The sequence below is a fragment of the Macrobrachium nipponense genome, chromosome 1 (assembly GCF_015104395.2).
Source record: "Macrobrachium nipponense isolate FS-2020 chromosome 1, ASM1510439v2, whole genome shotgun sequence".
NCBI lineage: Eukaryota > Metazoa > Arthropoda > Malacostraca > Decapoda > Palaemonidae > Macrobrachium > Macrobrachium nipponense.
In genome coordinates, this window is record NC_087200.1 from 145,667,478 (window position 1) to 145,678,938 (window position 11,461).

Genomic DNA, 11,461 nt, shown 5'->3' on the forward strand with positions numbered 1-11,461 from the left:
GGGGGAGGCGACCTTCTTCTTCTTAGGCGGGGGAGCCTTAGAAGAAGAAGGGGAAGAGGCGGCAGACGACGACGACGACGAAGAAGACGATGAAGACGATGAAGACGACGACGACACCTTCCTCCTCTTCTTCTTCGTCAACCTCCTCAGGACCGATGTCAGATCTGTCATCCAGGGCGGAGCCGGGGCTGCTGTTGCCGAAGCAACAGGGCCCGGACGCACCTGTCCGAACAGATCGGCATCGGGAGCAGCGGCGCCACGAACAGGAACAACGTCAGCAGGTGCAGGCATCACAGGAACAGCAGTGGAGACGGCAGGAACAGATACAGGAACGGCAGCAGTGGTCGGCAACATCACGTCCGTGAACAGCGGCTGGACAGGTACGGCAGGCTGTACAGGCGGCCCAGGTGGACGGACCAGCGGCACAGACATCCTAGGTACTGGTGGGAGGTCCAGGGGCGAGCTCTTCGGGCACACGAAGTCCGGTCGAGGCAGACACGCAAACCCAGGCGGCGGCATCACACTCCCCCGTGGTACGGCGACTGGCCCCTGCACCGATGTAGTTGGTGTGACAGAGACCGCGTGCGGGGTGTACACCAGGTGAGGAGGTGAAGCATAGCCAGGAGTTGAAAGGGTCGTGGTGGTGGTCGTTACCGTAGCATGCGTGACCGCCACAGAGCCAGCGAGATGGTAGAGCAGCCCCTGGACACTCGGCACGCCCTGCAGACCCAACGATGCCCACACCTGTCCGAGGTCGTCCTTCGCGTCAACAGCACCTGAGGAAGCAAAGGTCGGGTGATTAGCAGGATCCTCTTACCCGTCCGTGCGTGTAGACGAACGGATAGAGGACCCAGAATACAATTCAACATCGGGGTATCTCGCGCCCTCCTCCACACTCGACAGATCGGGTGAGGAGAAGGACCTAGAAACCCCCCCCGAAGGGGAACGGCGCCAAACGTGGGAGCTGAGCGGGCGGCAGAAAGAAGACGAAGTGTCCGTAACCAAAGGAGTCACGGGCGGGAGAGCTTTCCGACGACTCCTTTGCAGGCCTTCGCTTCTTCCTACCTTCGTACAAGCCCCACTGCGCCTCCGACCAAGACATACACACTTCACAGGGCTCGGCTCGGGTGCATTCGCGGCCCCGACACCGAGCGCACAAAATATGTGGATCAATTTCAGGGAACGAGCGGAAACTTACCACATTACGCCCTTCGGTACCCGGCACAATCTCCGGAGGGTAGCGGGGCGTGGGGAGATTCCATGATTGATCAAATAAATCACAATTGGAGAATAAAGAGGAAATGATTGTACTTACAATGATGATTCATACACAAAACACAACCATATACTCAGGGAAAGCAAACGACGAGAAGCGGGGCAGAGAGCGTCGAACACACACGTCACTCGCTGTGAGGCCGAAAGCAAAAGAGATTTGTTTACCTCCCAGTCGTGCGCGCGCGCCTGTCGGACAAGCAGTTAACTACCGAACCCCTTGTTCGAAAGCTTACGACCTATCCAGCTGCCGCTAGTACCTTCCTATTGTAAAAGGACCGAAGGTTTGTATGCCGTGTCGGAACAAAAGACTTTTTCTTCCATGTTGATTTCCGCCCTGTCTGGCACACTCTCTCTCCTAATCAGTGAGACAGCAGCTCCTGTGTCTCGAAGCAAGACTACTTCCCTCGAATCCACTCCTCCAAGAGAGAAAACTATGCCTTCTGACAGAAATTCACCAAAAAATTTCCTGTTTCTCTCATCACATCATTCCTACTTGACGAAAGGTTAACTAGAGACACTGGTTTCTTAACATCCTTCCTTTCTACTCCACAATTTCTTGCTAAATGCCCTTTCCCACTACATCGGAAACAAGTCAATTCTGAGCCACTAGATGCCACTTTACTCTTACAAACCTTAGACGTATGACCTGGTTTTCCGCATGTATAACAAGAATAGTCACTTTTACTCACATTGCCATTACTAGAACTGAAACCTTTACTGCTTTGTACTCTACCAGACGAAGGATAATTTCGTTCCTTACTAACACTCAAATTATGAGTTGGACTATATTCGTCAGCTAACCTAGCTGCTCCTGCAAGATACTCCTCGCCTATCTTCTATATGAAGCTTAATCTCAGGGGATACGTTATCTTTGAAGTTTTCTAACAACACTAAGTTCGTCAAACCATCAAAATCCTCTACTTTAGCAGAAGTTAATCAATCAAAACATGATATTGTTATGATACAATAAAAAGTTTGTTCTACTTACTGGCAGATATATACTATATAGCTGTATTTTCTGAAGTCCGACAGAATTTTAAAAACTTCCGACACACGCAGTGGTCGGCCAGGTGTTAGTACCCATTCCCGCCGCTGGGTGAGGCAGGATATCAGGAACCATTCCATTTTCTATTCATAATTTTTATTTCCACTGTCCCCTGAGGGGAGGTGGGTGGGTACTTGACTTATATTATATCTGCCAGGTAAGTATGAACAAACTTTATTGTATCATAACAATATCATTTGTTCATGAAACTTACCTGTCAGATATATACATATAGCTGAATCCCACCTTTGGAGGTGGGAGGGGACAGAATAGAAGGATTTTGGGAAACAAATGCATGCAGATGATTTACATCTTGGTTCCACCTGTTAGCCCATAGCTGACTTCGTGATTACTGTCACCCAAGTCTGCTTCTGCTTTACTAGAGTTGCCAGCGAGGTAGAGACCTATAAAGCTGGTGCACCCCAGATGATCTGTCAACGGGGCGTAACCACAATGTGACTAGACCATATTGACCATACCATGAGGGCTAAGAAGTAAAATAAATATTAGATATTAAATATATATATCACCACCTGACCAACCTAGCCAAAGTTAAGGTGTGTTAACTAAGGCTTAAGAGTTAAGAAGTCGCCGTTGTCGGCGACTCAACAACTAAATTAAGAGCTCTTCCTAACCATTTTCTACAGGATAGGATGAGTGGTACTTCTTGCCATCTTCACATCTCGCAGGGAGTGTGAAGTGAACACAGAGTTGCTTCGCTAAAACATGGTACTCAGGATGTTGCTGAGTGCCATGCTCTGTTGAAATGCTTCCGAGGCCGCGCCCTCACCTCCGTGAGCATTCAGATAAAAAGATTTCAAATCTTTGTGCAAACACAATGAAGGAGCATTTTTTAAAGAACTCCTTAACACTTAAAGCCAGGGTTGTTCTTCGATATGGGCAAGTATGGTCTTTTTCGGAAACAAAACTGGGCAGATTAGCTCCCGAATGACTTAGACTTTCTTGAGTTTTATGTAGATAAAACTTGAGAGACCCGACAGGGCACAGGACTCTCTCTGGCTCCTGCCCACTAACTTGTGCCATCCTTGCTTCCAAGCTCCTGGCCCAAGGACAAAACGGGTTTCCATTCTTAGGCCACAACGGAAGGCTTAGAGAGCACACCGCCTTGTGTTCTCTAAAGCCAAAATTTGTGACGATGGCTTAAAATTTCACTAACCCTCTTTGTCGTATCTAGGGTGGTTAGAAGAAGGCCTTCCTGATCACATGCAAGAAGTTAACAGGTAGGAGAGGTTCGATGCTTTGACATCAAGAACTTCAGACTACGTCTAAGTTCCATATTGAAAGCTTCGATCTGGACATGCACAGTCAGTCCGTCTGTACTAAAGTCAGGTGACCGACCAGTTGACCAGTCAGACTAATCAAGGACAGCAAGGCTGTACCCTGAAGACCATAAGGCACTATTCTTCGCTGAAGGATGAGTGTCTGGACTGCCTGGGCGATTCAATCTAAGCAAACCTTGGGGGTGTATCAACGCAACCCAACGTCGTCAGCGAATCAACTCCTGACTCGAGCTTCTGGTGCCAGGAGAAAGGAGCGAGGAGCAAAAAGGAGATTCAGTCCCGAAGGAAGAAATGCCTGACAGTCCAACCTGGTCTCATGTTACACGATCATCGGGGGTGTATAAACGCAACCGACTTCGTCAACAAGAAACTCAGGGCTACTATATGTCGCCTGATTTCGCACGAGTGTCTGACTCCGAGAAAACAGGTGAGACAAAAGTAGATGGTGAGCGAGTTTCGAGATTCCACAGAACTCCAAGATCGTGAAGGGCTTTGTTGTTTGACAGACGCAAATCTCTGAGCCCAAAGGCCGTCAACAACATATTTGCGTATTCTTTAATAGTTGTGACTGCCAGCTGATATCCCATTCTTCAGACGGAAATGGAAGACGGTAATCTTATTCCTGTCAACATCTCGATAGTCTGAACGTAGTCAGACTCAGAGCGGAGAGGTTATAGGTACCTTTCGAGTTAGAGTAGACCGACTCTCTCGGAAAAGGTCCTTGGAAAGTGAACTAGGAAGTATGTGACCTCTGTGAATCCAGGATCCTGAAGGCCAACATGGGGCGATCAGCGTCATTGTCGCTCATTGTGACGTCATAAATCCTCTTATTACATTTCCTAAGCGATTGAAAAAGGGGAAAAAGAGACTAAACATCTATCCCCGTTCAATATCATAGGATGGCGTTTAATGGTACCGATCCCGGATCGAGAATAAGGGAGCAGAGAAGAAGAAGCCTCTCGTCCTCAACATATCGAAGAGAAGAATGAAAGGGCGTCCCTAAAGTCTACACAACTCTCAAACTTACTTCTAAAGAAAGATTCCACTCGGAAGTGAATAGTGCTGCTGTCGATCGAGACGATTCGTACGGACTTTTGCAATCCTGTAACGAACCTGTAGAGGATCGTTACATTTTACGCCTGTTGTTATAATAGGCTCTTTCTCGTAACTCGAACAAGGACCGAGAGAAGATACTTCTTAAGATATGAGAGAGCGTGGGAATATCAAGAGTTTGATCTGGACCACTGGTTCCAAAAAACTCGTTTCTAGGACTGGAGGGACTACCGAATCGCTTTTACTTCTTTCAGATTAAGATCCAGGACATCTGAAACCCTATCCAGATGTCCGGCACCTTCTTTCTATCACCTCAGGTGATAGACGCACTGAGAGATGTTCAGAATCATTCCTAGATCTTGAATAATATTTCAGTTTCCCGGTAGGAAAAAACTGTGGTCTGAATTGCAGTCTATTCGGGGAAACAAACTTCTTCAGGAAGGAAATGGTCCCCAGCAAGCTCATCCATTCCCTCCCCAGAGTATGCTTACATTCCCTAATAAGGCTGCGCTTTGCCTAAGCAGGAGAGCATATAAAAGTGCAATGTTGCGGTAGACTCGTAGTTCCATACCGTGCGCTAACGAGCATCGAAAGGATTAAGAGATAACTCTGTTGAACATAGTAAGGCAAAACGAATGCAACGTTTATTCTTTCACGTAGAAATCCCCTCAATCTTAGGCTAAAGTCCATGATTGTAGGACAGAGATACAGTTAGTCAGTCAATCCCGCAGGAGAGACGTAACCGTCAGCACAGAGATACGGTTAGTCAGTCAATCCCCCGCAGGAGAGAGAGAGTAACCTACAGTGCATGACAGCGCACGATCTGTTACTGGCTCGGTTGGACTGGAGGACAGACACAGCGTGAGTGCTGCGTGACAGCAGCAGCCAGCAGCTTACGAACGTCGTCTCTTAACTTTATGTCTGGGTTGCCAGCTACCCTATTCTACGAAGAAATAGGTCCGTTATTTTTTGAGCAGAAAGACTCTCAAGCTGGTATATTTAAGCGAAACAGAAAACGCTAAATATATAGATGCGTTTGTGTCGTCAGAACACTACCATACAACGGTAAAAGATAAATCGGAAACTCCTGGAAGGCTGCAGGGAGTAACGATTAAATGTCCTTAAAATAGGCAATAGACCTCTCGGTTTGCCATCCGAAGAGGTAACTACAGCAAGCGTATATGACTTGAACCAACCAGAAGTAAAATAACGCAAGGCAAAATATGAAATTATATCACAATAAAGTTTGTTCATACTTACCTGGCAGACATAATATAGCTGAATTCGGAAATACAGCTACATACATATCTGACAGGCAAGTTTCATGAACAAAACTTAAGAGAATCGAAGCAGTCAGCTCAAGCTTCTTATGTTATTGGACATAAGCGTTCACGACGTTAGTCTACAAGTCTATTCTTGTAAGAGCGTCTGCGAATGACGAATGAGAGCTCTTCCGAATCTTGTCATAAGAGCTTATTTCGCTTACGCAATATCAAGTTAATGAGATGTTTGTCAATGAGAACTAACCCATTTACGGGACAAAGAGATATTTTGTCAATGAGGGATACCCACTTACTTGACAAAACGATAGTTATATTGTCAATGGGGGAAAGTCACTGAATTGACAAAACGAAATCCAGGAAGTCGAGCATTTAATTTTCCGATTCCGTCTCAAACGAGGAAGGGGCAAGAATTCCTGTTTAAGAGACTGGGCTTACGGCAATGTAGAACGACGATGTTCAATTCGGCAGCGTAGTCCCGACTAGAAACTAACAAAAATCTATCATCTGAAAAACCCTTTCAGATGGGCTAAAAAGCTTGCAAAATTATCCTGGGAAGAGGAAGAAACTCTCCAACCAACTTCCTCTCCCGTATCACAACTAATGCCTGCTAAAGCTTAAAATTTATTGGCAGTATGGCAAAGGAAGTCCTGTCTTGCGCTTTCCTGAAGAGCGTCCTTTTGATGAGTGCCTTTGCAAGAATCTACTGAACGTTGCCGAGAGTCCTGACGTGCAGGACATCGAGCCTTTACACATAACCGTAACTGCCTTATCGCAAAGTCTTGACTGCGGTAGTGGCAACTTAAATTTATTGGCAGAATGGCAAAGGTTGCGGTAGAGCAAACGAGATCTTCCCTTGAGCTTTCCTTAACTCCATCCACCTATGCGAAAAGCAATATTAATTGACAGAGACCTCTTGAATTCACGAAACCCGATGTCTTGCTGGGTTTCGAAGAAGAAGTTGTCTGTTCACTTTAAGCTTCCTCCGAAGCACTGCCTACTTCACATTCTTTGCAGGTGAGGTAGAAGGTATCACCGAAGGTAGAGGTAAAAATTCTTTAGGCCCAAATCTGAAACAAGAGCTTGAAGAGTTCAACAGAAACGGTCAGCCAGGCGACACACCTGGCGTGAGCTGGTGCACGCTCGGCGTCCACTGGCACGCGCTCGGTGTTCCACTGGAGCGCGCTCGGCGTCCGCTGGCACGCGCTCGGCGTCCGCTGGCGCAGCGCTCGGCTGTCCGCTGGCGCAGCGCTCGGCGTCCACTGGCGGCGCTTGCTTGGCGTGCACCCGCGCCACCTGGAGTCCATCCGAGCGTCCCGTCCAAGTCGAGAGGGAACGCCTTCTTATTGTGACAGTAAAACAGCTTGGGCGTCCGCTCTCAAAAGCTTCCGCTACTATGACTTCTTTTACGTATTTCTCGGTGGAAAGATGAAGGACACGAGTTCAGGCGACGTTCACCTTATTCTTACTTCTCACTGAAACGCATAACGAGAGAGAGAGGAGAGAGAGGGGACGTGAAGCGTCCTCTTCTATAAAGCTTCTATTTAGAGGGCGCGAGTCCTTCCGAAAGCTCCAACCCCTGCATGGGGAGGACGCTTCGGAGGACGAGAAGCAATCTTTCAGGATTCGTGCACGCGCACGCACTTTGGCAGTCTGGGGATTTTCATCAGAAAACTGCCGAAGGCACGCCAGATCGGTGGGGGTTCCTTGTAACCCTCCTTAGGCTTTCGACATGCTCTCTCCCCGGGTCCTGGGAGTCAAGCAGAGGTCCCGGCCTAGAGGCGAAACGAGGCCGATCTGACGCACCTCCACTACACAAGGGGTATCACTGCACTTCACTTTTACTCTCTAAAGCAAGCACTTTCAATTCTAAGTTACGAATCGAAGGAGTATCAGAGAAAGGGCAATTCCTCTACAGATACTGCTTAGGGCCCGAAGGCAACACTGCAGGGTTAGGAGTAACAATTACAGAAGTAGCACTTCACAGCAATGAAGGAGAGCGAGCACCTCTCGTAGACATATTCATAGCCCGTAGGCCATACTACAGGGTTAGGCAAATAAAGTCTACAGGAAGGTTAGCAGGTTCACTACCTGACTTTTGTTACTGATTAATTGCGTACATACGAATCATACGTCTTCCTTACGGAATAGACAAAGTCTCACACTCCTTACATGACAAATCTCAACAAAGAAGCAAGACCCATACCCCTCGTACATACCAAGTGCGGATCTACCGAAGCTTTCGGTAGCCACACCCTATCTTTGCAGACAACCCCGTCTGAAACTAGCCTAACTAGATTCAGATATTTTATGCAAAAATGAATCAAATTCAAATCAATTTAAGATAGCATATGCCTAGCCACAAATCCCACAAATCCAAGTAAAATAAATCAAAAGACAATTAGGATACTTAGCGGCAATGAAGTTTCCAAAATCCTAAGAACGGAGGTACTGAAAAACAGGTGTTTTCAGCACCGGCGACGAAAAATTAATGAATAGAAAATGGGAATGGTTCCTGATACCCGCCTCCCAGCGGCGGGAATGGGTACTAACCACCTGGCCGACCACTGGTGTGTCGCAAGTTTTTAAAATTCTGTCGGACTTCAGAAAAATACAGCTATATATATATCTGACAGGTAAGTTTCATGAACAAATCAGACTTTCTAACTTCTTACCGTATTCTACATACGTAATATTTCCGTCCTTTCTCAAACTTCTAAATTTTCTTACGGTAAGCCTCGGTACTAGCCTATCGCGCTAAGAACAGTTTCTTTCACAATATCATAATTATCACATTCCTCCTTAGACATGCAACTATACACAGTAAGTGCCCTACCACTCAAAACTGACTGTAAATATAAAGTCCACACTTCTTTAGGAGAACCTACTCTTTCCATTAACTTCTCAAAACACATGAAATATTTCGTAACATCTTCCTCATCAAACTTTGGTACTAATTTCAGCACTGGGCAATCATACCTAACCTATCAAGTTTAATTTGTTCTTGGCTGGCCTGACTGACTGTTAAGAGTGCGTTTGTTTTAAACCGAAAAGCGGATTTTTCCAACTCATGCATATGTTCTATCTCTCTTTCTTGTTGCTGCATTTCTCTCTCAGCTGCTCTTTCCTCTTTCTCAGCCACTCTTTCATTTCTCTCATACTTTTCTCTTTCTTTCTTTTCAACATACTCACGGAGATCATTCCCCTCTAGACCTAGAAGCTTACCAGACTCAATAAACTCTTTCACCATCTCACTCATTCTGGTTCTTTCTATATTCTCCCTGTTTCAATCTGTTACAGTGCTGAATAGCCTAGCAAGGTCGGCAAAATGTTACAAACTGTAGAGGTCCGCTTCAAGTTCGATATTAGTATGATAAACAAAAAGAATTCAACACCAACAGTTGAAACTGGGGATGCGAATATGGAAAGAAATACAAACAGAGCAAAGGTTTATTTACAAGCTTACTAACAAAGATAAATGCAGAATGGTCTCCTATTTACATAAAAAAGGCAAAATCTTACAATGCGTGAACTGGGGAAACAGTGAGGTGATGTAAGTACTTGCTGGCCAGTTTTGCGCTGTCGGAGATCTATGCTCGAAGCAGTAGCTTCACAAAAGAACTGTAATTGTAGACGTTTCTGACTCCGTATTGCAGAAAATAATGTCTATTCTTAAACTCGAAGGCAGGGAACTCCTTGAAACCTCTTGTAGAACGTTTCTGCTCTCAAGGCTTGCTCAACGTCGAAATACCTCGATCGTTCTCTCTAACTGGACGACTGACCAGAAATTCGAACCAAACTCTTGGAAGCGTTTTTCCTCTCTGATCCTTATCTCTGATCTCTCTTCGATGATCTCTGCCTCTCACTGATGATCTGATCTCCGATCTCTGCTGCTGATGATCTCTTCTACTTCGTCAGTCATATTGATACGGTGACCTGGGGGCGGGGCCTACGGGGGTGGGCAGAGCACAAACGTCAGAGACTCACGAGATGACCAGAACGTCTTGGAAGAATCTCGACAAAATATTACATCATATTTCACTGCATTTTCTGACGACGTGACGGCCCGTGTCGCGTTCCACAAAACTACCTGCCGATTCTAGAACCATCATGAGAACAGGCACCTCCAACACATGCGCGAATGCCTCCTTGCTGCAGAACTTCTCAAAGATGCGTTTTCCTTTCCTTCAACTTGTAATTCTTAGCTATAAAGGAATTACCATGACAGTGGCCTAGCCGCGGTTGTCGGTGAATTGGCCAGTCCACGCAGTTGTTTACCCCATGTCATTACTTTGCGACTTAGGGGAAAACACTTACTACTTCAAGAGGAGAATAGATATCTCGAGGCATTGCTTCGACAGACGCTAGCTCTTGACTAGTGTTCATCCTGGGTCATTGGTGAGGTTCAATTACTTTTTTGGGAAGGTGGCCGCCGTCCGGAAGAGGTGGTCGTTTACCCTACCCTTCCAATATCAACATCAAATTCTCTCATCGGGCTTCAGACGTACTCTAATTGCACAGGAGTGTATTAATTGTCGAGTAAGCCTACTCAACTTCAAAGCTTGTAGGTTAGTTATAATTTCCGGAACACATACATTACCCAAACGCAGGTTTCCCCACTGTTTAAGGTTCCCCTTAGGAACACGTAAAAATTTGGATGCATAGCCATACCCAATCTTATTTTCATGCAAGCGGAATAATGCATTTTTCAAAATCTTGTAAAAAGTCTGCTATATCATACTCTTACCAAAGCTACTTCAATTCAAGCTTTGACATGAAAAAAGGATAACAGTACCCAAGTCTGGGCTACCTAGTCTGGCGAACATTGGAACCTGACACCGCTCAAGAATGTAGGTACAGGGAATCATTTCAAAGCTATTTATGCACTTACCAACGAAAACACTCCATGACTTTACTCCAGGTGCAATAGAGAGGTGTAACAATTCCCGACTGTGGAATGCTACGTTCATTTTGGCTTCATAACATCGGAAAAACTCGGAAAGCCAACGCAGCGTTGTCTTGTTTACATCCGTCAGCTGATAATCTATAGACGACGTAACAAAGTTTGCGAAAAGAGTTTCGATCACAAAATATTACTATTTTCTGTTTAAAATCGTCCTATTGATGTCCTTACTAATTCAAGATATGTCGATTTATTGAAACTTTAAAAAACATTTATATAAGTAAATTGCAGTTTTCAACAAGGCCATATATTTTACAAAGTCCACGAAACATCTTCCGATATGAAAGTAAATTCTCGATACTTTAAAAGTAACGTCTTCTAAAGTCTATACAGCCTCCCTGTCTGTTTACAAAATGACATCACTGCTATGATTAGTTTTGAACATGAACTGTCATGACTTCTGGCAGACCGTACATGTTTCCTGTATTCTCAGTTTCTCACAGATATTCACTTATTTACTTTGTATAAAAGATCACACCTACACGTAAAGACTATTTAAAGACTTATGAGCTCATTGTACTCAGCCTACAGGTGGTATATCATA

General features: G+C 45.5%; 1 protein-coding gene across 1 annotated transcript in view; it reads right to left on the reverse strand.

The window, feature by feature from the left end:
• LOC135219718 (cytochrome b-245 chaperone 1-like) overlaps positions 1–11,048 on the reverse strand; it is a 291,532-nt gene extending 280,484 nt beyond the window's left edge. The window contains exon 1 of the mRNA XM_064256716.1: positions 10,846–11,048. Coding sequence (XP_064112786.1) covers positions 10,846–10,924 — 79 coding nt within the window. The 5' untranslated portion in view covers positions 10,925–11,048. The remainder of the gene's footprint in view (positions 1–10,845) is intronic.
• Between the last annotated feature and the right edge of the window lie 413 nt (positions 11,049–11,461).